This window comes from Zea mays, chromosome 8 (assembly GCF_902167145.1).
Source record: "Zea mays cultivar B73 chromosome 8, Zm-B73-REFERENCE-NAM-5.0, whole genome shotgun sequence".
NCBI classification, from domain to species: domain Eukaryota; kingdom Viridiplantae; phylum Streptophyta; class Magnoliopsida; order Poales; family Poaceae; genus Zea; species Zea mays.
In genome coordinates this window covers 167,062,054-167,088,813 of record NC_050103.1, presented here as the reverse complement: position 1 = coordinate 167,088,813, position 26,760 = coordinate 167,062,054, and the positions used below count along the sequence as shown (strand labels likewise).

Genomic DNA, 26,760 nt, shown 5'->3' with positions numbered 1-26,760 from the left:
ACGACAGTGATGAATCTACTTCTTCCCAAAAGGACGATGACCACAACGACTATGAGCAAAGGAAACCGGTTAATTCTAACTTTTCCTTTGACTACTCTCGTATTCCACAAAGCTCAAATTCACATTTGCTTTCCATTCCACTCGGCAAGCCCCCACACTTTGATGGGGAGGACTACGGATTTTGGAGCCACAAAATGCGTAGTCACCTATTTTCTCTCCATCCTAGTATATGGGAGATTGTAGATAGTGGAATGCACTTTAATAGTTCGGATAGTCCTATATTCATTAATGAGCAAATCCATAAGAATGCACAAGCTACTACTGTTCTTCTAGCTTCATTGTGCAGGGATGAATATAACAAAGTGAGTGGCTTGGATAACGCCAAGCAAATCTGGGATACCCTCAAGATCTCTCATGAGGGAAATGACGCTACCTTGCTCACCAAAATGGAGTTGGTAGAGGGCGAGCTTGGACGGTTCGCGATGATAAGGGGCGAGGAGCCAACTCAAACATACAACCGGCTCAAGACCCTTATCAACAAAATAAGGAGCTACGGAAGCACGCGATGGACGGACCACGACGTCGTCCGACTAATGCTAAGGTCCTTTACCGTTCTTGATCCTCATTTGGTGAATAATATTCGTGAGAATCCTAGGTACACCAAAATGTCGCCCGAAGAAGTCTTAGGAAAATTCGTCAGCGGGCGAATGATGATCAAGGAGGCAAGATACGTGGACGACGCCTTGAATGGACCGATCAACGAACCACAACCTTTTGCTCTCAAAGCATCAAGAAGTAAGGAGGCACTACCTAGCAAGGTGGCACAAATTGAGGCGGTCGGACTTAATGATGAAGAGATGGCTCTCATCATCAAACGCTTCAAGACGGTGCTAAAGGGTCACAAGGGGCAGCCAAGCAAGACCAAGACGAAGGGAAAGCGCTCATGCTTCAAGTGCGGTAAGATTGGTCATTTTATCGCTAACTGCCCCGATAATGATAGTGACCAGGAAGAGGGAAACAAGAGGGAAAAGAAGAAGCATTACAAGAAGGCAAAGGGCGAGGCGCATCTAGGCAAGGAATGGGACTCGGATTGCTCCTCTTCCGACTCCGACAATGAAGGACTCGCCGCCACCGCCTTCAACAAATCAACCCTCTTCCCCAACGAGCGTCACACATGCCTTATGGCAAAGGAGAAGAAGGTATGTACTCGCAACTCTACCTATGCTTCTTCAAGTGAGGACGAATCTAGTGATGAGGATGAAGTAGATTATTCATGTTTGTTCAAGGGCTTAGATAGATCTAAGATAGACAAAATTAATGAATTAATTGATGCCTTGAATGAAAAGAATATACTTTTAGAAAAGCAAGAGGATTTGTTGTATGAAGAACATGATAAGTTTGTAGAGGCTCAAAAATCCCTTGCATTAGAAATTAAGAGGAATGAAATGCTTGCTTGTGAAGTGTCAACATGCCATGATTCTATTTCTAACTTAAAGAGCATAAACGATGATTTAAATGCTAAACTAGTAGAAGCAAATAAATCCAACTCTTGTGTTGAATATGTTGAAATTTGCACTAGGTGTAAGGATATTGATATTAATGCTTGTAGCGAACACTTAGTTTCTATTTCAAAATTGAATGATGAATTAGCTAGTCTTAATGCTCAACTTAAGACTAGCAAGAGTAATTTTGATAAACTAAAATTTGCTAGGGATGCCTACACGGTTGGTAGACACCCCTCAATTAAGGATGGGCTTGGCTTCAAGAGGGAAGCCAAGAACTTAACAAGCCATAAGGCTCCCATTCCCACTAAGGAGAAAGGGAAGGCCCCTATGGCTACTAGTGCTAAAAAGAACCATGCCTTTTTGTATCATGATAGGAGACAAACTAGAAATGCTTATAAGAGTTATAATGAGTACGATGATTTTTCTCATGCTTCTAGTTCTTCATATGTGCATGATAGGAATGTTGGTAGAAGGGATGTTGTTCATAATATGCCTAGGAGAAATGTTGTTAATATTCCTAGGAAAGTTAATGAGCCTTCTACAATATATCATGCTTTGAATGCTTCCTTTGCAATTTGTAGAAAGGATAGAAAGGTAATTGCTAGGAAGTTAGGGGCAAGATGCAAGGGAGACAAAACTTGCATTTGGGTCCCTAAGAATATTTGTGCTAACCTTGTAGGACCCAACATGAGTTGGGTACCTAAGTCCCAAGCCTAAATTTGCCTTGCAGGTTTATGCATCCGGGGGTTCAAGCTGGATTATTGACAGCGGATGCACAAACCATATGACGGGGGAGAAGAAGATGTTCACCTCCTACGTCAAGAATAAGGATTCCCAAGATTCAATTATTTTCGGTGATGGGAATCAAGGCAAGGTAAAAGGGTTAGGTAAAATTGCAATATCAAATGAGCACTCAATTTCTAATGTGTTTTTAGTAGAGTCTCTAGGATATAATTTACTATCTGTTAGTCAATTATGCAATATGGGATATAACTGTCTATTTACTAATGTAGATGTGTCTGTCTTTAGAAGAAGTGATGGTTCACTAGCTTTTAAGGGTGTATTAGACGGCAAACTGTACTTAGTTGATTTTGCAAAAGAAGAAGCCGGTCTAGATGCATGCTTAATAGCTAAGACTAGCATGGGCTGGCTGTGGCATCGCCGCTTAGCACATGTGGGGATGAAGAACCTTCACAAACTTCTAAAGGGAGAACACGTGATAGGTTTGACTAACGTTCAATTCGAAAACGATAGACCTTGTGCAGCTTGTCAAGCAGGTAAACAAGTGGGAGGAGCACATCACAGCAAGAATGTGATGACAACTTCAAGACCACTGGAGCTGCTGCATATGGACCTCTTCGGACCCGTCGCCTATCTAAGTATAGGAGGAAGTAAGTATGGTCTAGTTATTGTTGATGACTTTTCCCGCTTCACTTGGGTGTTCTTTTTGCAGGATAAGTCTGAAACCCAAGGGACCCTCAAGCGCTTCCTCAGGAGAGCTCAAAATGAGTTTGAGCTCAAGGTGAAGAAGATAAGAAGCGACAACGGGTCCGAGTTCAAGAACCTTCAAGTGGAGGAGTTCCTTGAGGAGGAAGGGATCAAGCATGAGTTCTCCGCTCCCTACACACCACAGCAAAATGGTGTGGTAGAGAGGAAGAACAGGACGCTAATTGATATGGCGAGGACTATGCTTGGAGAGTTCAAGACCCCCGAGCGATTTTGGTTAGAAGCCGTGAACACGGCTTGCCACGCCATCAACAGGGTCTACCTTCACCGCCTCCTCAAGAAGACGTCATATGAGCTTCTAACCGGTAACAAACCCAATGTATCGTACTTTCGTGTATTTGGGAGCAAGTGCTACATTCTAGTGAAGAAGGGTAGAAATTCAAAATTTGCTCCCAAAGCTGTAGAAGGGTTTTTGTTAGGTTATGACTCAAATACAAAGGCGTATAGAGTCTTCAACAAATCATCGGGTTTGGTTGAAGTTTCTAGCGACGTTGTATTTGATGAGACTAATGGCTCTCCAAGAGAGCAAGTTGTTGATTGTGATGATGTAGATGAAGAAGATGTTCCGACGGCCGATATACGAACCATGGCGATTGGAGAAGTGCGGCCACAGGAACAAGATGAACGAGATCAACCTTCTTCCTCAACAACGGTGATCCCCCCAACTCAAGACGATGAACAGGTTCATCAACAGGAGGCGTGTGATCAAGGGGGAGCACAAGTTGATCATGTGATGGAGGAAGAAGTGCAACCGGCACCTCCAACCCAAGTTCGAGCGATGATTCAAAGGGATCATCCCGTCGACCAAATTCTGGGTGACATTAGCAAGGGAGTAACTACTCGGTCTCGATTAGTTAATTTTTGTGAGCATTACTCCTTTGTCTCTACTATTGAGCCTTTCAGGGTAGAAGAGGCCTTGCTAGATCCGGACTGGGTGTTGGCCATGCAAGAGGAGCTCAATAATTTCAAGCGCAATGAAGTTTGGACACTGGTGCCTCGTCCCAAGCAAAATGTTGTGGGAACCAAGTGGGTGTTCCGCAACAAACAGGACGAGCACGGGGTGGTGACGAGAAACAAGGCTCGACTTGTGGCAAAAGGTTATGCCCAAGTCGCAGGTTTGGATTTCGAGGAGACTTTTGCTCCTGTGGCTAGGCTAGAATCAATTCGTATCTTGCTAGCATATGCCACTCACCATTCTTTCAGGTTGTACCAAATGGATGTGAAGAGCGCTTTCCTCAACGGGCCAATCAAGGAGGAGGTGTACGTAGAGCAACCCCCTGGCTTCGAGGATGAACGGTACCCCGACCACGTGTGTAAGCTCTCTAAGGCGCTCTATGGACTTAAGCAAGCCCCAACAGCATGGTATGAATGCCTTAGAGACTTTTTAATTGCTAATGCTTTCAAGGTTGGGAAAGCCGATCCAACTCTTTTTACAAAGACATGTGATGGTGATTTGTTTGTGTGCCAAATTTATGTCGATGACATAATATTTGGTTCTACTAATCAAAAGTCTTGTGAAGAGTTTAGCAGGGTGATGACGCACAAATTCGAGATGTCGATGATGGGCGAGTTGAACTACTTCCTTGGGTTCCAAGTGAAGCAACTCAAGGACGGCACCTTCATCTCTCAAACGAAGTACACGCAAGACTTGCTCAAGCGGTTTGGGATGAAGGACGCCAAGCCCGCAAAGACACCGATGGGAACCGACGGACACACCGACCTCAACAAAGGAGGTAAGTCCGTTGATCAAAAAGCATACCGGTCAATGATAGGGTCATTACTTTACTTATGTGCTAGTAGACCGGATATTATGCTTAGCGTATGCATGTGTGCTAGATTTCAATCCGATCCTAAGGAATGTCACTTAGTGGCGGTAAAGCGAATTCTTAGATATTTAGTTGCTACGCCTTGCTTCGGGCTCTGGTATCCAAAGGGGTCTACCTTTGACTTAGTTGGATACTCAGACTCCGACTATGCTGGATGTAAGGTCGATAGGAAGAGTACATCGGGGACGTGCCAATTCTTAGGAAGGTCCCTGGTGTCATGGAATTCTAAGAAACAAACTTCCGTTGCCCTATCCACCGCTGAGGCCGAGTATGTTGCCGCAGGACAGTGTTGCGCGCAACTACTTTGGATGAGGCAAACCCTCCGGGACTTTGGCTACAATCTGAGCAAAGTCCCACTCCTATGTGATAATGAGAGTGCTATCCGCATGGCGGAAAATCCTGTTGAACACAGCCGCACAAAGCACATAGACATCCGGCATCACTTTTTGAGAGACCACCAGCAAAAGGGAGATATCGAAGTGTTTCATGTTAGCACCGAGAATCAGCTAGCCGATATCTTTACCAAGCCTCTAGATGAGAAGACCTTTTGCAGGCTGCGTAGTGAGCTAAATGTCTTAGATTCGCGGAACTTGGATTGACTTATAGCATACATGTGTTTATGCCATTGATCATGTTCCTTATGCATTTTGTTGCTTATTGATGGTGCTCAAGTTGTACAAGCACTCCCCGGACCTCACAAGTCCTTTTGCAAGTGATGCACACATTTAGGGGGAGATGTGCTACAACTTGACCCTTTGAGACTAACCATTTGTTTGAGTTTGCTTGATTTAGTCTCGAAGGAGAATTGAAAGGGAAAGGTGGACTTGGACCATGCAAGACTTCCACTGCACTCCGATGAGAGGGTAACTTATTCCAAGTTCATCTCTATGATCTTATTGCCTTTGTACTCTTAATTGAAGATTTTGGTGAGGCAATGGGGTTAAAGGGCCAAGATTGATCCCGTTTTGGTGCTTGATGCCAAAGGGGGAGAAAATAAAGGCCAAAGCAATAAATGGATCAGCTACCACTTGAGAGATTTGAAAATAGTAGGGTAGAGCTTTTGTTTTGTCAAAACTCTTATTGTCTCTTTTATGAAAAGTTGGCTTCTTGTGGGGAGAAGTAGTAATTATGGGAAAAAGGGGGAGTTTTTGAAATCCTTGATCAATCTCTTTTGGAATGACTCTCTTTATGCTTCAACATGTGTGTTTGACTTAGAGATAGAGATTTGAGTTCGATTTACAAAAACAAACCAAGTGGTGGCAAAGGATGATCCATATATGCCAAAAATGAATCAAAATAAATTTGAGGTTTATTTGAAGTGATTTTGCACTTGTTCTAGTTGCTTTGTGTTGTGTTGGCATAAATCACCAAAAAGGGGGAGATTGAAAGGGAAATGTGCCCTTGGGCCATTTCTAAGTATTTTGGTGATTGAGTGCAAACACAAGTGCTTAATTGTGAATCTATGCCCATGGATGAACAAGGTGCAAATCACAAGTAAAGGTATGTTTCTAAGCCTTAGTACATTGGTGTTATGTACTAATATACTTGTCTAAGTGATAGAAACAGAAAGAAGAAGAAAGAAGAAGAGTTGGCTGTGTGCAGCCAAAAGACTGCTTCGGTCTGGGGCACCGGACTGTCCGGTGGTGCACCGGACAGTGTCCGGTGCGCCAGGCTGCCTCGGGCGAAGAAGCCGCTCTCGGGAATTTGCCGACGGCGTACGGCTATAATTCACCGGACTGTCCGGTGAGCCAACGGTCGGCTGAGCCAACGGTCGGCCGCGCGATCTGCGCGGGACACGTGGCCTGGCCAACGGTCGGAAGGAGGCACCGGACTGTCCGGTGTGCACCGGACTGTCCGGTGCGCCAGATCTGCAACGGTTGGCAACGGTCGGCTGCGCCTGTTAAGGAAAGAAATCGGGCACCGGACAGTGTCCGGTGTGCACCGGACTGTCCGGTGCGCCCGACGACATAAGGCAAGGATGGCCTTCCAGATTTGTTCTCAATGGCTCCTAGCTGCCTTGGGGCTATAAAAGGGACCCCTAGGCGCATGGAGGAGAACACCAATCATTCCTTGAGCACTCTTGATCACTCACACATCAATCTTGCGCACTTGTTCGACATTCTAGTGATTTGAGCTCCGTTCTAGTGTGCTAGTCTCTTGAGCTCAAGTCTGGGTCTTGTGTGTGCGTATTTGCTGTGATCTTTTGTCGTGTGTGAGTTGCTAATCCCTCCCTTGCTCCGTGATTCTCTGTGAACATCTTTTTGTAAGGGCGAGAGGCTCCAAGTTGTGGAGATTCCTCGCAAACGGGATTGAGAAAAGAAAAGCAAGAACACCGTGGTATTCAAGTTGATCATTGGATCACTTGAGAGGAGTTGAGTGCAACTCTCGTCCGTTGGGACGCCACAACGTGGAGTAGGCAAGTTTTGTACTTGGCCGAACCACGGGATAACCACCGTGTCATCTCTGTGATTGATTTCTTGTGGTTATTGTGTTTTGACTCCTCTCTAGCCACTTGGCCATAATTGTGCTAACACTTAATAAGTTTTTGTGGCTTAAGTTTTGAAGTTTTACAGGATCACCTATTCACCCCCCCCCCCTCTAGGTGCTCTCAGCAATGCATGCCCTTCCTCTTGCCTCTCGACCACAATCGCGGCGCTAACCATCTGAGTGGTCGCGGCGACGTAGACCAAGAGGGCTTCTCCAACCGCCGGGGGCACCAAGACAGGCGCCTTCGTAAGGAGCCCCTTCAGGTTGCCGAGGGCTTCCTCGGCCTCAGGGGTCCAAGCGAAACACTCGGCCTTCCTTAAGAGGCGGTACAGAGGCAGACCTCTTTCGCCGAGGCGTGAGATGAAGCGGCTCAGGGCCGCGAGGCATCCCATGACCCTCTGTACACCTTTTAAGTCCTTGATGGGCCCCATGCTGGTGATGGCCGCGATCTTCTCCGGGTTGGCTTCAATGCCTCGCTCGGAGACGATGAACCCTAGGAGCATGCTTCGGGGCACCCCGAAGACACACTTCTCAGGGTTGAGCTTGACTCCTTTCGCCTTGAGACATCGGAATGTCACTTCAAGGTCGAAGAGGAGGTAGGAAGCCTTCCTTGTCTTGACTACGATGTCATCGACGTAGGCCTCGACTGTGCGACCGATGTGTTCGCCGAACACATGGTTCATGCACCGCTGGTACGTCGCGCCCGCATTCCTCAAACCGAACGGCATGGTGACATAGCAGTACATGCCGAACGGCGTGATGAAAGAAGTCGCGAGCTGGTCGGACTCTTTCATCTGGATCTGGTGATACCCTGAGTAGGCATCGAGGAAGGACAGGGTTTCGCACCCAGCGGTGGAATCCACGATTTGATCGATGCGGGGCAGAGGGTAGGGAACCTTCGGACATGCTTTGTTGAGACCAGTGTAGTCTACACACATCCGCCATTTCCCCCCTTTCTTCCTCACAAGCACAGGGTTGGCGAGCCATTCGGGATGGAATACCTCTTTGATGAACCCTGCTGCCATTAGCTTGTGGATCTCTTTGCCAATCACTCTGCGCTTCTCCTCGTCGAATCGGCGCAGAGACTGCCTGACGGGTCGGGCTCCGGCCCGAATATCCAGCGAGTGCTCGGCGACATCCCTCGGTATGCCGGGCATGTCCGAGGGACTCCACGCAAAGACGTCGGCGTTTGCGCGGAGAAAGTCGACGAGCACTGCTTCCTATTTGGGGTCGAGCCCGGAACTGATCCGGACCTGCTTGGTGGTGTCGCCACTGGGGTCAAGAGGGACGGCCTTAACCGTCTCTGCTGGCTCGAAGTTGCCGGCATGGCGCTTCACGTCTGGCACCTCCTTGGAGAGGTTCTCCAGGTCGACGATGAGGGCCTCGGACTCGGCGAGGGCCTCGGCGTACTCCACGCACTCCACGTCGCATTCGAACGCGTGTTTGTACGTGGGGCCGACGGTGATGACCCCGTTGGGGCCCGGCATCTTGAGCTTCAGGTAGGTGTAGTTGGGGACGGCCATGAACTTCGCGTAACATGGCCTCCCTAGTACGGCGTGGTAGGTTCCTCGGAACCCGACCACCTCGAACGTCAGGGTCTCCCTTCGGAAGTTGGAGGGCGTCCCGAAGCAGACGGGGAGGTCGAGTCGCCCGAGGGGCTGGACGCGCTTCCCAGGGATGATCCCGTGGAAGGGCGCAGCGCCTGCTCGGACGGAGGACAGATCGATGCGCAGGAGCTTGAGGGTCTCGGCGTAGATGATGTTGAGGCAGCTGCCCCCATCCATCAGGACCTTGGTGAGCCTGACATTGCCGACAACGGGGTCGATGACGAGCGGGTATTTCCCCGGGCTTGGCACATGGTCGGGGTGGTCGGCCTGGTCGAAGGTGATGGGCTTGTCGGACCAGTCTAGGTAGACTGGCGCCGCCACCTTCACCGAGCAGACCTCTCGGCGCTCTTGCTTGCGATGCCGAGCCGAGGCATTCGCCGCATGCCCTCCATAGATCATGAAGCAGTCGCGGACCTCGGGGAACTCTCCTGCTTGGTGATCTTCGTTCTTGTCGTCGTCGCGGGCCCTGCCACCCTCGGCGGGTGGCCCGGCCCTGTGGAAGTGACACCGAAGCATAACGCACTCCTCGAGGGTGTGCTTGACAGGCCCCTGATGGTAGGGGCACGGCTCCTTGAGCATCTTGTCGAAGAGGTTTGCACCTCCAGGGGGCTTCCGAGGGTTCTTGTACTCGGCGGCGGCGACAAGGTCCGCGTCAGCGGCGTCGCGTTTCGATTGTGACTTCTTCTTGCCTTTCTTCTTGGCGCCGCGCGGAGTAGACGCCTCGGGAGCCTCTTCCGATGGGCGGCCCTGGGGCTGCTTGTCCTTTCGGAAGATAGCCTCGACCGCCTCCTGGCCAGAGGCGAACTTGGTGGCGATGTCCATCAACTCGCTCGCCCTGGTGGGGGTCTTGCGACCCAGCTTGCTCACCAGGTCGCGGCAAGTGGTGCCGGCGAGGAACGCGCCGATGACATCCGAGTCGGTGATGTTGGGCAGCTCGGTGCGCTGCTTCGAGAATCGCCGGATGTAGTCCCGGAGCGACTCCCCCGGCTGTTGCCGGCAGCTTCGAAGGTCCCAGGAATTCCCGGGGCGCACGTATGTGCCCTGGAAATTCCCAGCGAAGGCTTGGACCAAGTTGTCCCAGTTGGAGATCTGCCCCGGAGGCAGGTGCTCCAACCAGGCGCGAGCAGTGTCGGAGAGGAACAGGGGGAGGTTACGGACGATGAGGTTGTCGTCGTCCGTCCCACCCAGTTGGCAGGCAAGGCGGTAGTCCGCGAGCCACAGTTCCGGTCTCGTTTCCCCCGAGTGCTTCGTGATAGTAGTCGGGGGTCGGAACCGGGTCGGGAATGGCGCCCGTCGGATGGCCCGACTGAAGGCCTGCGGACCGGGTGGTTCGGGCGAGGGACTCCGATCCTCCCCGCTGTCGTAGCGCCCCCCACGCCTGGGGTGGTAGCCTCGGCGCACCCTTTCGTCGAGGTGGGCCCGACGGTCGCGTCGATGGTGCTCGTTGCCGAGGTGGCCCGGGGCCGCAGGCGCGGTGTTGCGCGTGCGCCCGGTGTAGACCGAGGCTTCCCGCATGAATCGGGAAGTCGCGGCATGAGGTTCCGAGGGATATCCTTGCCTTCGGGAGGCAGTGCTCTCGGCCCGTCGGGCCGCAGCGCCTTCCAGGAGACTCTTGAGCTCTCCCTGGATTCGCCGACCCTCGGTGGTTGATGGCTCCGGCATCGCGCGGAGGAGCATCGCTGCGGATGCCAGGTTCTGACCAACCCCGCTGGATGCGGGCGGCGGCCTGACCCTGACATCGTTGGCGACGCGGTGCTGGAGACCTTGGGGCAGGTGACGTATTTCTCCGGCCAGGGGTTGGTCCGCCCATACCTGCCTGACGTCCCGACGGATCGGCTCAAGCGCTCATGTTCCCTCGTTGAGCCTGGCCTGTGCCTCGCGGACTTGCTCGAGTTGTGGGTCGTAACCCCCTGCCGGAGCGGGGACCACAGCTAGCTCCCGTGGGATGTCGGCGCGAGGCACCGGCCTAGGAAGATCACCGTCCTCCGGCATGCCGAGACGGTTGCCTTCGGAGGGATCCCCTAGCTCGATGTGGAAACATTCGCGGCTTGGGCCGCAGCTCTCGTCGCCAAGGCTGCGGCTTCCGTCGGAACAGTCGGATAGGCAGTAGTCACATGCGGTCATGAAGTCCCGCATGGCACTGGGGTTGCCAAGTCCGGAGAAATCCCAACAGACGCTGGGGTCGTCATCTTCCTCGGACCTAGAGGGCCCGTAGGTCGAGACATCCGTCAGCCGGTCCCAAGGCGACCGTATACGAAACCCCAGTGGGGTTGCACTCGCCTCAATGAGAGCGCCCGCCAAAGCGAGGTCGTTTGGCGGGTGGAGGCCGAGTCGAAATGACGTAAGATGGGAGTTAGTCGGTACCTTTTGGTCGACGAGGAGCGACGTAGTCACATCGGGGACTGGTTGCACCGTCATCTCAGGTACGAGGGCGACGTCCTGCAGGCTTTCCGCGAGCGCGCCGGCGTCGTCTTCTTGCTCGGGGTCAGCGTGTCGCGGGGGGACGGCGCTTGCCTTCGTCTTGAACGCGAGGTCGACGTCCGGCGTGCCTTCCGTCGGGGCGTCGGGAGCGTCGATTCGCTCGACGGCCAACGAAGCGCGGCCTCCCGCTTGGCCTTGATGGCCCCGCCTCCTCCTCCGTTGGCGGGGGAGAGAACGGAGCAAGCTCGAATGTTGTTCTTCCACCACGCGGGGAAGGTGTCGTCGATTCCGTCGCCGGCGAGCGGGTTGTCGGCCGCCATTGTCGTTGTCGCGCGGCGGTGGAAGAAGTATCATGTCGTAGCTGCCGTCGAAGGACATGAACTCAAGAGTCCCGAAACGAAGCACCGCCCCGGGCCGGAGAGGTTGCTGGAGATTGCCCATCTGGAGCTTGACGGGGAGCTGTTCGTCAGCACGCAGCAGGCCCCTACCCGGCGCGCCAACTGTCGGCGTTTCGAGACAGGGGGGTCCCAAAGCCGACGAGTGAGTGTGCTGCGTGCCCCAGCCCAGATGGGTCGAGCGCGTGGGCGAGCGCGAAGGGGGGAGAGGCGAGGTGGCCGGAGTCGAGCGTGAGAGAGGTGGAAGTCCCGCGGCCTTCGTGTTCGTCCCGCGCCTAGGTCGGGTGCGCTTGCAGTAGGGGGGTTACAAGCGTCCACGCGGGTGAGGGAAGCGAGCGGCCCCAAGAGAGCGCCTGTCCCGTCCTCGGTCCCGCGCGGCCAACCTTCTCTAAGAAGGCCCTGGTCCTCCCTTTTATAGTCGTAAGGAGAGGATCCAGGTGTACAATGGGGGGTGTAGCAGAGTGCTACGTGTCTAGCGGAGAGAGAGCTAGCGCCCTAGGTACATGCCAATGTGGCAGCCGGAGAGGTCTTGGCACCTTGCTGGCGTGATGTCGTGGCTGTCGGAGGTGCGACGGAGCCTGGCGGAGGGACAGCTGTTGGAGCGGTCGAGTCCTTGCTGACGTCGCCCTGCTTCCGTAAGAGAGCTGGGGGCCGCCGTCGTCACAGAGTTTGTGGAGCGCCATCATTGCCCATCCGGCGGAGCTGGCCGGATGGGACGCCGGTCTTGTTCTCCGTGACCCGAGTCGATTCGGGGTAGGACGATGATGACGCTTCCTGTTGACGTGGCGGGTCTGTGCCCTAGGCGGGGTGACGTGGGGGCTCCTCCGAAGCCGAGGTTGAGTCTGTCTTCTGTTGCCGAGGCCGAGTCCGAGCCATGGGGTCGGGCGAGGCGGAGGTCGTTTGGCCGAGGCCAGGGCGGAGTCCGAGCCCTGGGGTCGGGCGAGGCGGAGTTTCGTCGTCTTCCGGGTCTTAGCCCGAGTCCGAGCCCTGGGGTCGGGCGGAGCGGAGTTCGCCGTCTTCCGGGTCTTAGCCCGAGTCCGAGCCCTGGGGTCGGGTGGAGCGGAGTTCGCTGTCTTCCGGGTCTTAGCCCGAGTCCGAGCCCTGGGGTCGGGCGGAGCGGAGTTCGCCGTCTTCCGGGTCTTAGCCCGAGTCCGAGCCCTGGGGTCGGGCGGAGCGGAGTTCGCCGTCTTCCGGGTCTTAGCCCGAGGCCGAGCCCTGGGGTCGGGCGGAGCGGAGTTCGCCGTGGCGCCTTTGGCAAGGCCTGACTGTCTGTCTGACTCACTCTTTGCGTTAAATGCTCCTGCAACTCGGTCAGTCGGTGTGGCGATTTAGTCAGGGTCGCTTCTGAGCGAAGCCAAGGCCTCGGGCGAGCCGGTGATGTGTCCGCCGTAAAAAGGGGGGCCTCGGGCGAGACGGAAGTCTCTCGAGGTCGGCTGCCCTTGGCCGAGGCTAGGCTCGGGTGAAGCGTGATCGAGTCACTCATGTGGACTGATCCCTGACTTAATCGTACCCATCAGGCCTTTGCAGCTTTATGCTGATGAGGGTTACCAGCTGAGAATTAGGCGTCTTGAGGGTACCCCTAATTATGGTCCCCGACAATAGTCGTCGTTGTCCTTTTGGGAAGAGGAAGATTCGTCGCTGTCGTCGTAGTAGATGATCTCCTTGATGCGCCTTGTCTTCTTCTTCTTCCCTTCCTTCCGTCTATGGCCCGAGCCGGTGTCGGTAGGCTTGTCATCTTTGGGCTCGTTGACGAAGGACTCCTTCTCCTTATCGTTGATCACGATTCCCTTCCCCTTAGGATCCATCTCTTCGGGCGGTTAGTCCCTTTCTTGAAGAGAACGGCTCTGATACCAATTGAGAGCACCTAGAGGGGGGGTGAATAGGTGATCCTGTAAAAACTTAAACTTATAGCCACAAAAACTTGTTAAGTGTTAGCACAATGATTGCCAAGTGGCTAGAAAGGAGTCTCAACAAAACACAATACCACAAGAGATCAATCACAGAGATGACACAGTGGTTTATCCCGTGGTTCGGCCAAGACCAACGCTTGCCTACTCCACGTTGTGGCGTCCCAACGGACGAGGGTTGCAATCAACCCCTCTCAAGCGGTCCAAAGACCCACTTGAATACCACAGTGTTTTGCTTGCTTTTTCTCAATCCCGTTTGCGAGGAATCTCCACAACTTGGAGCCTCTCGCCCTTACAATTGAAGTTCACAAAGAAACACAGAGCAAGGGGGAATGAGCAACGCACACAAGACTTCAAAAGATCAGAGCAACAACACGCACACAAGTCGCAATAAGAGCTCGCAACACAACTCAAAGAGTTCACAACTCCACAAGAGCTCTATATGCTATCACAATGAAACGAATGCGCGAGATCGATGTCTTGGTGCTTAGGAATGTTGTAGGAATGCTTGGTGTACTCCTCCATGCGCCTAGGGGTCCCTTTTATAGCCCCAAGGCAGCTAGGAGCCGTTGAGAACAAATCTGGAAGGCCATCCTTGCCTTCTGTCGTCGGGCGCACCGGACAGTCCGGTGCACACCGGACACTGTCCGGTGCCCGATTTCCTTCCTTAAATGGTGAAGCCGACCGTTGCAGATGCGGGAGCCGTTGGCGCACCGGACATGTCCGGTGCACACCGGACAGTCCGGTGCCCCCTTCCGACCGTTGGCTCGGCCACGTGTCCCGCGCAGATCGCGCGGCCGACCGTTGGCCCGGCCGACCGTTGGCTCACCGGACAGTCCGGTGCACACCGGACAGTCCGGTGAATTTTAGCCGTACGCCGTCGGCAAATTCCCGAGAGCGGCCACTTCACGCCGAGTCAGCCTGGCGCACCGGACACTGTCCGGTGCACCACCGGACAGTCCGGTGTGCCAGACAGAGCTGAGTTTTGGCTGTACACAGCCAAGCCTTTTTCACCTCTTTTCTTTTCTTCTTCTTTCTGTTTCTAACACTTAGACAAGTATATTAGTACACAAAACCAATGTACTAAGGCTTAGAAACATACCTTTACTCTTGATTTGCACTTTGTTCATCCATGGGCATAGATTCACATTTAAGCACTTGTGTTGGCACTCAATCACCAAAATACTTAGAAATGGCCCAAGGGCACATTTCCCTTTCACCTCCCCGCTGTCGTAGCGTCCCCCACGCCTGGGGTGGTAGCCTCGGCGCACCCTCTCATCGAGGTGGGCCCGACGGTTGTGGTGATGGTGCTCATTGCCGAGGCGACCCGGGGCCGCAGGCGCTGTGTTGCGCGTGCGCCCGGTGTGGACCGAGGCTTCCCGCGTGAATCGGGAAGTCGCGGCGCGATGTTCCGAGGGGTACCCCTGCCTTCGGGAGGCGGAGCTTTCGGCCCGTCGGACCGCGGCGTCCTCCAGGAGATTCTTGAGCTCTCCCTGGATTTGCCGCCCATTGGTGGTTGATGGCTCCGGCATCGCGCGGAGAAGCATTGCCGCTGCAGCCAGGTTCTGGCCGACTCCACTGGAAGCGGGTGGTGGCCTCATCCTGACATCGTCGGCGATGCGGTGCTGGAAGCCCTGGGGTAGATGACGCACTTCCCCGGCCGGAGGTTGGCCCGCCCATTCCTGCCCGACGTCCCGGCGGATCGGCTCAAGTGTTCCTGCTCCCTCGTCGAGCCTGGCCTGCACCCCGCGGATTTGCTCGAGCTGTGGGTCATGACCCCCCGCCGGAATGGGGACCACATCTAGCTCCCGTAGGATGTCAACGCGAGGCACAGGCCTAGGGAGATCACTGTTCTCCGGCATACCAAGATGGTTGCCTTCGGAGGGACCCCCTAGATCGACGTGGAAACATTCACGACTTGGGCCGCAGTCCTCGTCGCCGAGGCTGCGGCTACCTTCAGAACAGTCGGAAAGGCAGTAGTCGCATGCGGTCATGAAGTCCCGCATGGCACTGGGGTTACCAAGTCCGGAGAAATCCCAACAGAAGTCGGGCTCATCATCTTCCTCGGACCCCGAGGGCCCGTAGGTCGAGACGTCTGTCAGCCGGTCCCAGGGTGACCGCATACGATACCCCAGAGGGTTTGGACTCGCCTCTACGAGAGCGTCCACCAAAGCGAAGTCGCTTGGCGGATCGAGGCTGAATCCAAAAGGTGTGAGATGGGAATCGATTGGTACCTCTTGGTCGACGGGCGGTGACGAAGTCACGTCAGGGACTGACTGCACCGTCGTCTCAGGTACGAGGGTGACGCCCAGCAAGTCCTTCGTGAGCGTGCTGGCGTCGTCCGTTTGCTTGGGATTGGCGCGTTGCGGGGAGACGGCGCTCGTCTTCGTCTCAGACGCGAGGTCGATGCTCGACGTGCCCCCTGTTGGGGCGCCGGCGCCGTCGACTCGCTCGACAGCCGACGAGGTGCCGCCTCCTGCTTGGCCTTGGTTGCCCCGCCTCCTCCTCCGTCGACGGGGGAGGGGACGGGGTGGCTCGAATGTTGTTCTTCCACCACGCGGGGAAGACGTCGTCGATTCCGCCGCCGGTGGGCGGGCTGTCGGCCGCCATTGTCGTTGTCGCACGGCGGGGGAAGAAGTATCATGTCGTAGCTGCCGTCGAGGGACATGAATTCAAGGCTCCCGAAACGGAGCACCGTCCCGGGCTGGAAAGGTTGCTGGAGACTGCCCATCTGGAGCTTGACGGGAAGCTGTTCGTCAACACGCAGCAGGCCCCTACCTGGCGTGCCAACTGTCGGCGTTTCGAGACCGGGGGGTCTCTGGACGACGAGTAAACTGTCGTCGCGTGCCCCAGCCCAGATGGGTCGGCGCGAGACGGAGCGCGAAGGGGGGAAGGCAGCCGGAGGGAGACGGGCGTGAGAGGTGGAAATCTCGCGGTCTTCGTGTTTGTCCCGCGCCCAGGTCGGGTGCGCTTGCAGTAGGGGGTTACAAGCGTCCACGTGGGAGGGAGCGAGCGGCCTCACGCGAGCGCCTGTCCCGTCCTTTCCCCGCGCGGACAACCCTCTTCAAGAGGGCCCTGGTCCTTCCTTTTATAAGCGCAAGGAGAGGATCCAGGTGTACAATGGGGGGTGTAGCAGTGTGCTAACGTGTCTAGCGGAGGAGAGCTAGCGCCCTAAGTACATGCCATCGTGGCAGCCGGAGAGGTTTTGGCACCCGGTTCGTGTGATGTCGTGGCCGTCGGAGGAGCGCTGGAGCCTGGCGGAAGGACAACTGTCGGGGTTTTCGAGTCCTTGCTGACGTCCTCTTGCTTCCGTAAGGGGGCTGAGAGCTGCCGTTGTCATGGAGCGTGCGGGGCGCCATCATTACTTTTCTGGCGGAGCGAGCCAGATGGGACGCCGGTCTTGTTCCCCGTAGCCTGAGTCAGCTTGGGGTAGGATAATGATGGCGCCTCCTGTTGACGTGGTCGGTCCGTGCCCTGGGTTGGGCGATGTGGAGGCTCCTCCGAGATCGAGGTCGAGTCTGTCTTCCGAGGCCGAGGTCGAGTCCGAGCCCCTGGGTCGGGCGAGGCAGAGACCGTCGGCTGAGGCCAGGGCTGAGTCCGAGCCCTGGGGTCGGGCGAAGCGGAGTTCGTCGTCTTCCGGGGCTGAGCCCGAGTCCGAGCCCTGGGGTCGGGCGGAGCGGAGTTCGTCGTCTTCAGGGGTTGAGCCCGAGTCCGAGCCCTGGGGTCGGGCGGAGCGGAGTTCGTCGTCTTCAGGGGCTGAGCCCGAGTCCGAGCCCTAGGGTCGGGCGGAGCGGAGTTCGTCGTCTTCAGGGGCTGAGCTCGAGTCCGAGCCCTGGGGTCGGGCGGAGCGGAGTTCGTCGTCGTCAGGGGCTGAGCCCGAGTCCGAGCACTGGGGTCGGGCGAAGCGGAGTTCGTCGTCTTCAGGGGCTGAGCCCGAGTCCGAGCCCTGGGGTCGGGCGAAGCGGAGTTTCCTATGGCGCCTGAGGCCGGGCCTGGCTGCTTGTCAGCCTCACTCGGTCGAGTGGCACAGCAGTCAGAGCGGCGCAGGCGGCGCTGTCCTCTTGTCAGACCGGTCAGTGGAGCGGCGAAGTGACTACGGTCACTTTGGCTCTGTCGACTGGAGGGCGCGCGTCAGGATAAAGGTGTCAGGCCACCTTTGCATTAAATGCCCCTACGATTTGGTCGGTTAGCGTGGCGATTTGGCCAAGGTTGCTTCTTGGTGAAGGCCGGGCCTCGGGCGAGCCGAAAGTATGTCCGTTGCTGGAGGGGGCCTCGGGTGAGACGTAGATCCTCCGGGGTCGGTTGTCCTTGCCCGAGGCTGGGCTCGGGCGAGGCGTGATCGAGTCCCTCGAATGGACCGATCCTTGACTTAGTCGCACTCATCAGGCCTTTGCAGCTTTGTGCTGATGGGGGTTACCAGCTGAGATTTAGGAGCCTTGAGGGTACCCCTAATTATGGTCCCCGATAGGTAGATACACTATCTCATTGTGCCTATGAATTATTTTTATGGTGTTGCTTAGTAAAAATTATTCTCTTTGATGAACCACTGACACTCATTTCTATTGTAGTTTCGTGCTACAATACAACTGCAATTTGATTTCCGTCGGGCAATATACAACCTCAGAACTGTCTTGGTGTGCCTCATAACTCTAATAGAATGTATGTCTTCTATAGTTTAAGTTCCATGACAATGAAACTCATATTTTCTTTTATAATGATTCAATATGGTTTAGCTGAGGATACCACAAGATCTGGGAAGCCAGATGTCTCCCTAGATGAGCTTTACAGTCAATCTGCCATCTATGTTACATATGCTCATGCTCTGAAGCTATATTACTCAGAATCTATATATATGCATATGTTACTTTCTCTACCATATTTCTGGGAGCCTTCTCTTTTTTTTCCTACAAACTTCCTTGGCTAATAGTGTGATCTTTTGTCAAATGCAGGTTATTGTAGCGCTTTGCGATTGGTCCGCTCAATGGTATAATTCATTTTTTTCTATTTCTAATGAATTGTATTAGTTTTTTCTTTTTGCGATTAGTATTGGTTGACGATGTCATTTTTTCTGTTTCTAATAAACTATGTATTTATAATAATATTGCATATTTATATCGTCAATATAGTAATATAGTATTAGTATTATGATGATATTTTGTCACACGAATTTTGCATGTCATAACTATGTTTGTTATTCCATATCTATGTTTTATATCAATTCTTAACTTCCGTGGCAACGCACGGGCTCGTATCTAGTACGAATGAAACTTGGACCACGGGGCTGAAGTACATGCTGTGCCCTGGTTTATTGGCAACACAGGTTTTGCGCCTCGTCGAGACCACTGCACACCCATTCTCTGAAGAACAAGAGTTGATACTGTTTTTTTTCTCTTTGCCTGTATATAGTTGATACTGATCGTCCTAAGTTTGTTTATTACGTTTGTACATCGCGATGACATTCTACATCTGATAGTTGAACAATGTCCAATGCCAACCAAAGCAGCAGGAGGCCTCTCCTACATGTGAGACCCTTACCCCTATTAAAACAGAGCGAAACAACAGCACACCAAACGTTCCATGCTCCAGTGCTACGATATCTTCACAGATCAACAAAACTATGACACTTCTGTGGGGCACCGATAAGAAAGGCTCCTTTTTCTAAATCTGAGAAATCGGGCAATACTACAGCTAGCAAGAGGCTAAGAGAAGATGCAGTCACAAAATTTCTGCCGAGGTGAGCGGGCACCAGGGCTGGGCATGTACAGAGGTTAGGGTTTGGCTTGGAGCCAATCTTGATTCTTCTAAGGCCACCTCCTACCGCGTATGTACACTCTAATCATCTCGAACAATCTCGCCCATCATGATCCGGTTACTGTGGACCTTGAACCCAAGAAGAGAAGGGTCAATCTGCTTTCCTTTCTTCGTTTTCTTTTTCGCGCCCTTACCACCTGGGCCACAGTCTGCAGATTCGGAGGCATCGTACTGCAACGGAGGCTTCCTCGAGCTCTTCAACGCTTCGCTGAAGGACTGACCAGAGGCATCTGGATTGTTGGTGGCTGATGGCATGCCATACGCCCCCGTCTCTTTGTTGCTAGGAACGCAGCCTTCCATACCCTGGGCTACTGAGGCAAATCCTGCTTCCATCTTATTCTCTGTACAGTAAGATCATCGAAATTAAACATATTGGTGTAAAGCAGACATAGCATTTCGTAGATAAAATAGCAAGGTACTCCCTCCGTTTCTGAATAAATCAGTTCATACAGTTGCCATAAGTCGAACTTCTTCAATGTTTGGCCAAATTTATAGAAAAAATTACAAATATGACACCAAAAGAACACATTCTAAAATATTGTTTATACTGTACCTAGTCTAATGATACTAAATTGATGTCTTAAATCTTAACGCTATTTTCTATAAATATGGTCAAACTTAACAAAGTCTGACTGCACACAACTCTAGAAATTGATTTATCCAGAGGCAGAGGGAGTAACAAAAAAAATACTTCAGGTTGCCTGTTATTGTGCAACAAGTTGCGCACTAACATTGTGCTCGTTCAAACTACCACAGGACATACCTATAAGCCACTCACACTTCAGGTTTGTGATCTAGACAGTATTACTTTAGCAATTGACAGCTTTGTTTTAAGTGAAGCAAATTCAGCTGACTTTTACATAAAACTTCAAAGTAACATTAACCACAGTTTGCAAAAACATACCATCAGAGGACGCAAGTCCTGCTTTCTTCAGCCTGATTGCTGACAGATCTGTGGGAACAGACTGAGATGTAGTAGTATGTTGGTTTGTAGAGCGCTTTAGTAAGGAGTGAGAGCTTCCTTTGGACATGCCAGAATCAGACCTGCACATGGACATCTATATATTATAAATACAATATGAAGCTAACTTTGCGCTCACCTAAGTGGGCATTCAAGAAAAATAGTTTATGCATGTAAAACAACACGATGAACACTATAGAAAAGCGAGTTAGAACCATATAGATGTATATGCCTTAAAAACAAATATAATGTAGTCACACTCTTGTCCAGAAACGAGACTTCGCATTAAGATATGATTATGAGCAACAGAAGGTCTCTAAGGATCAAAGACATGTTAGAATTATACAGTGTCCTATTGTGAGATAATCAGAATAAACTGAGTAACATGCAAAAAAAATATTATAACGGTAATTTGGTGGGATGGGGAGATCAGTGAATTTCCTTGAGAAAGATAGCAAATAATGGAGCAACACATCTACAAGTTTAGAAGAATACCATTTACTAACACCTTCATCAGCCAAATTAGGATCATCCCCAGCCAAACTCGCACTAGAACCCTGCCTTTTACCCCTTGTTAATTCATTGACACTCCCAACCAGTTGATTAGCTGATGTTCTACCACCTGTGGTCTCTAGAAAGTCACTTTGAACATCGTCAATTCCAAGAAAATGCTTCTGCTCAAGCATTGATCCAGATCCTGATCTAAGGTTAAATTTTCCAGTGTTCTCAATACTGTTGGGTAAAGTACCAAGATTAGATGATCCTTCTTGTGCCAACTGCCCTGATTTTGCATAAAGTGACCTTTCAGAAAGAGACTCCTCAAACGACATGTCCACTGATCTCAGAGGGCTCTCCACAACAGGTTGCACAAAGTGATCTTTACGTCGAAATGATGCCGGAACAGAAACATCAGGAAAACCCCGGGACTGCTGTGATTGAAGGACAAGTTTTTTATGAATCATATCAGTCAAATCTTGCTCTGTATTCCTATCTTTATTCATAAGGGCTCCCCATGCATGTGGATTGTCAACAGAAAGGTTCATTTCCACATTCCTCCTCTCCTTCTCCGCTTCAATCTGCAACTGGTTGATGTGTGAAGATTCCATTAGACTGTTTTGTAACTGTCCATTGGCATCCGACCAGTGCCTTTCAAGCCTTCCTATGTGAGAACCAGGAAGCTGATCCTGATGCCTAAGTTGCTGGGGATGAACACCTGAAGGAAGCATAGGCATTTGAACTAAAGGGTATACATCACCATGTGTTTCCAACTGACTAAGTCCATGATGACGTGTTAGGGCATTTATGACATCTGGGTTTGGTCCAGGACCACCACCAGGCAAAGAACCAGTCCGCTCTAGGGAGCGAATACCTTGACCTCCCATATGCAACTGTTCGTGTAAGGATAAGCTGCGGTCTAGATGTTCATGATGATCAAACGATGACGATCTCTGAAGGTTCTCAAGGAGATCGAAACGACTGTGTATCTGATTTGGACTGGTTCCTGAGCGGATAAACTGGGCAGCAGCATCCATTGGCCAGACCCCACTTAAGTGCCTTTCTTCTTCCTGGCCTGAATGTTGCCGCAGAGCATTTGCCAATTGTTGAGACTTAAGTTGCTGCTCGTGTTGAAGGCCTAAAAGAAGTTGCTGCTCTAAAGGAAGCATCTGTCTCTGATTTGAACGCGAGAGAACATCCAACATATCATTATGGTGCTCCCTATGAAGCCCATGACCAAATTTTGCTTGAATGAGCTGTTCAATAGCTGCATCATGCTGCCTTTGCAAATGGTGAGGCTGCTGGTGCAGTTCATTTAATACATGTTCACGAAGTAAGACTTGATCAACCATACTTGTTGGGCCAAAATTTGAACCCTGCAGCTGTTGCTGCAACAATTGCTCAAGGATCATTTGTTGTTGCTGTTGCTGCTGCTGCTGCTGCTGCCGTTGCAAAAGCTGGGCTTGCCGTTGCTGCTGTAGCTGCCGTTGGTGCTGCTCTTGTTGGAGTTGGCGTTGCTGCTGTTGCTCAAGTTCAAACTGGATTCTCAAAAGATGCTCCACATCAGGAATCTGTTGATTCATAGGCTGTCGGTGTTGGTTCAAAGGATCAAACACCTGCCCGGGAAATGCACCAGAAAACTCTAAATTATTATGGGCCATCAATTGCTCCTGCCGCTGTTGCTGTTGCTCCCGTCGGATCTGTTGAAGCAGCAGGTGCCCATCAAAATTCAAATGATGCTCCGCTTCAACCTGATGGATTCTGCCAGAAATGTTTGCATCATTCATGTTGTCCAGCCGACCAAAGTTTGCAGGCCACTCATCGCGCACACTAGAAACTTCATTCATTCTGCTAAGTGGCCCTTGTCTCATGTTTACAGGTGGAATGTCCTTGGGTGTTGTAGGCTTGGGATTTCTACGTTCATTTACACTAAGTACATTAGATGAGAGAGGTTGTTTTGGACGTCCTTCCAGCTCAGACCAAAGTAAGCCAAGAGGACTCAGATCACTGTCCCTTGGGACATTATGTTGCAGCAAATTAGCTTCTCCAGCCACAGAATGAGGGTCATGTGGTGTCGATTGGAAATCTGCACGGTCATTCTCAAGGTCTCGTAGGGATTGACCCATGCTGCTGTTAGGCCTACCAGTGTACAACACTTCTGTCATAAACATGAAAAAAAGTGTACATTAAACATGAAAACAAATAAACATTACCTCAGCAAAGACATAAATAGAGCAGATGAGTTTAAAATTTAAAAAACTAACCTTCAGCATCCTGATTCACTGATTCAGGAATGTGTTGCTGGCGATTACTAGTATTTGATATATCCTTTCCTGTTTCCGGTGAAGACAGCCAACCACTACGAGAAGGTATTGATGCTTCATGATCACCTCTTTTAGGATCAACAGCATTGCTTTCAGAATCCCAAATAGAAAATTGGTCAGTCCTCCCAGAGGAAGTAGAAGGGACACTGGATTCAAATTTACTTTGAGATGATTCCAGAGACTCAGAATTTCCATCACAAGGCAGAGGTATACGCGATTGCGTCTTTTGCGCAAGGTGGGGCATGACTTCGACAAGTGGACGGAAAGGAACATCATCTGGAAACTGAGACAGACGTACTGGTAACTCCAAACCGAAGTATCCATCTTCATACCAAGAGATTATGTCAGCACCCAGAAATGGACCCTGCACACCTCCTTGGGGATCCAGATAATATAATGTCAACTCTTCTGGATAATTAGCATGGCCACCCACTTTTATATCCATGTTGTTGCTTTGGTATGGCCTAGTGGGTTCTTGAAGATGCTCAAAGGATGGTACCTCAAACAGGGTGTTCGAATCATCAGGTAACTTAGTGCCAAGAGCATGATCAGCATTTTCCTTGATTTCAGCAGTTTTCAAACCTTCCTGGGTGTCAGTAATCCCATGTTGATTGCTGATGGCATTTTCCTCCAGACTTATCTTCAGCAGAGATGTACTGACACCACTAGGAAGTGTCCCTTCAACATAGGAGGCATCATTCACTGAGATTAAACCTGACGACCCTTCTTGACCCAACCCAGCAATTGCAAAACTGGCTTTGCCCATGTCATCATCAATGCCAGAAGCAGGTTCTGAAACAATTATAACATTTAGACTCTACCTAATGAATAGGAAGCCATGGATAAACAGTAACAGCACAACTAACACCCAGTGTAGATATACCTTCGAGCTCTTTTGCCCTCTCCTTTTTGTTTCCAATCCCATTGATTCCTTCACTGCTAATGACTTTACCCTTTCTAATATCTTCCAGGAGAGCCTGAACAAGTAATCAAGAAGGTAGATAAACAGAAAAAAAAGAGAGAGATTAGAGGTTAAAGCTAGTAGGAAGAATATAACCTAAGTATTACCTCTTCAACAGTATCTGGTGCAACAAATGCTAGAGGTTTTGCAGCAGTAGAGAGTGTCACAGAAGGAATTTCGTCCAGTTTCATGTGGACATCATCAAACGACGACATCATATTTTTCTGCCTGTATATATCAAGAAGCTTCCCTCTTGGGTAGCAGAAACTAACAGCAGTTTTTGCAAATTTCCCATGCACAGCTGGAGCACCGATTGATCCTGCAGATGATGGCCGGTTGAAGGATGCAACTGAGTTCGGGTTTCCCCTTCCTCTTCCAGCGGCAAAACCAACATTTGTTGAGTCCTTAACACGTCCTTTCTCGGATCCAAAGCCTGGAGCAGCACGGTGCGTAGCTGTTCCGACAGAATGACTTTCCTGCCGGTGACGAGGCCTCCATTTATCACGGGAATCAGACTCAGACAGCAGCCTTCCTGTGAATGTCAGTTTATCAGCATGGGTTTCATCCTTCTCTGCATCAACCTTCTTGTCTGACCTAGAGTCCTTCTCCTTGTCATCGGGTCCCCATCTTGATGACCATTTTCCATCCCGGCGACCCTCGTTCCCCAGGCCACGGGTGGAACCATCATGCCACCTTTCAGATGCAGGAGCTGCACGCGGATCAGTGATATCCCTTGCAGAAACATTGTCAGATCGGCGATCAATCTTGCGATTATCCACATCCCGGTCCACATCCTTCTTGCGCTCCCTTCTCCCAAGCAGGCTTGTCTCCCTCTCCTCTTCAAGCCAACGAAGACCACTGTCAGCATCAAATGCATTTCTCCTTCGTTCTTTCCTGTCAACAGTTCCTTCCAACATCCTCACTTCCTTTTCAGCAAGTTCAAGGGAGGACCCATGAGGCAGCGAGATCTGCATATGAGCATCCAGCATCGTTAAAGATCAATTCTACCAGCAGTCAATCAACATTATGGTATGAAGCAATCACTGAGGGAAGTGCAGTGAACACAAACCTTTCCATCAGCAGGTTTGGCGTAGAGCCACTGAGGAGAGAGGGGAATGCTGTTATCCAGGTGGTGCTGATCTGCATAGCACAGGGTCAACGCTCAGCAAAACATGGCCGATCCACTACTGACGCACAAGCTCGCGCTCCTACGCACGCAGACAGAGAACGAGGAGAGCAACCGCACAGGAACACATGCACCCACGCAGCGCGAACTGGGATACCCGACCGAACCGTAGGCAATGGCGTCCGTTATAGAAATTCATCAACTGCTAAGCAGGCAGTTCAAGATGAACCAGGAAGGAATAAAAGTCAAGTGATTTCGGGTGAAGAAATCCACACCTTTCGAGTGGTCGACGAACCCCATGGCGGCGGCAACCCTGTCCTCCTCGATCCCAAGCGACAGCCCACCTGTGCGACGCAACAACCAGACGTCAAATCGGGGACACCCACCAATCAATCACAGATCTACCCCAAGGCCAATAGGGCGGAGGCGTCGGAGGCAGATCGGATCTCCCGCGGGCCAGGGCGCCTAGGTCGGGCGTCTCACCTTTGCCGAGCGCCGAGGGTCGATCCAGCTTCCTCTCCGCCATCGCGGCCTCGCGGAGTGGGCTAGGGTTTCCGGAGGAGGGCGGGGAGAGAGATGAGAGGCAACAGCTTCTGCGGCGCGATTCAATCGAACGGGCGAGACGACGGAGGGAAGCAGAGCTAGGGTTTTGCGAGAGCGCGACGGCGCGAGCCGTCGAGGACACCGGCGATGCGAGGAGCAGGAGAGGGAGGGTGACCGGGTTGGGACTGGGAGCTCTATGTGTTTTGCACGGGGTGGCTTTTTGGCTGTGTTTCGATGGGGGCGTGGAGCGGGGCGAGATGACGAGCGCCAAGCAAAAGATAAATCATACAGTAGCTTATCGCGCGATTTGTTTGTTTCTATCGTTTTTTTTCTTTGTTTGTAGCAAAATAGTATGTTTGTTTCGGATTATCATCTCTCTAAATTATATAATCCAGCACAAATAATCCAGCAGGTAAACAAACACCTAGATTATGGGTTCAGATTATATAATCTAAAGCTTAGATTATAATAATCTCATAATCTTCTCAAGAGTAGCTTATTTGAGATTATTGTTGGCAAAAAACTCGTTACCCATGGATATGTAAATAGAAATTACAATACATGTCATCCTTATTTTTTCACCTCAAATAAACAAATAAGTGTACTGCTGTTGTCGGCGTTTCGGACCCCGGGGACCCTCAACCGAGCCGACCAGTGAATTTTATCGCTGCGTGCCCCTGCCCAGATGGGTTGGCGCAAGATGGAACACAAGAGGGAAACGCGGCTCGTGTTATCTCGCACCGAGGGATGCTCGTAGTAGGGGTTACAAGTGTCGCGAGAGAGAGAGCATGTTTGTTTGCTCGTCCCCCGCGCGACCCTCCCGCAGGAAGACCCTGGACCTCCCTTTTATAGATGCAAGGAGAGGGTCCAGATGTACAGTGGGGG

General features: G+C 51.7%; 1 protein-coding gene across 4 annotated transcripts; it reads right to left on the bottom strand.

Moving 5' to 3' along the window:
• Positions 1 to 19,055: 19,055 nt before the first annotated feature.
• Positions 19,056 to 26,188, bottom strand: LOC103636339 (GYF domain-containing protein). Of its 4 annotated transcripts, none has more exons than XR_002264080.3 (9): positions 25,816 to 26,145; positions 25,608 to 25,676; positions 25,276 to 25,346; positions 24,314 to 25,174; positions 24,129 to 24,222; positions 23,186 to 24,037; positions 20,922 to 23,079; positions 20,370 to 20,523; positions 19,056 to 19,806 (listed from the first exon to the last, which is right to left on the bottom strand). XR_002264080.3 is itself a non-coding variant. In XM_008658691.3 (9 exons), exons 1-9 carry the CDS (start codon positions 25,856 to 25,858, stop codon positions 19,487 to 19,489), a joined length of 4,608 nt encoding a protein of 1,535 aa, XP_008656913.1. In that variant the 5' UTR covers positions 25,859 to 26,188; the 3' UTR covers positions 19,056 to 19,486. The 4 variants fall into 4 exon arrangements, 2 of the variants coding, with proteins under 2 accessions (XP_008656913.1, XP_008656914.1); XR_004852201.1 differs by having other exon boundaries at positions 20,922 to 23,076; positions 25,816 to 26,129; XM_008658691.3 differs by having other exon boundaries at positions 20,370 to 20,509; positions 25,816 to 26,188.
• Between the last annotated feature and the right edge of the window lie 572 nt (positions 26,189 to 26,760).

What these genes read in the sequence shown, in the direction of transcription:
- LOC103636339 (XM_008658691.3), bottom strand. Translation starts at nt 25,858, where the DNA reads ATGGCGGAGAGGAAGCTGGATCGACCCTCGGCGCTCGGCAAAG. An exon ending in CACCAGATACTGTTGAAGAG is followed by an intron (nt 24,223 to 24,313) that starts GTAATACTTAGG and finishes TTACTTGTTCAG; the next exon opens with GCTCTCCTGGAAGATATTAG. An exon ending in AGGACTTGCGTCCTCTGATG is followed by an intron (nt 19,807 to 20,369) that starts GTATGTTTTTGC and finishes CTTACTGTACAG; the next exon opens with AGAATAAGATGGAAGCAGGA.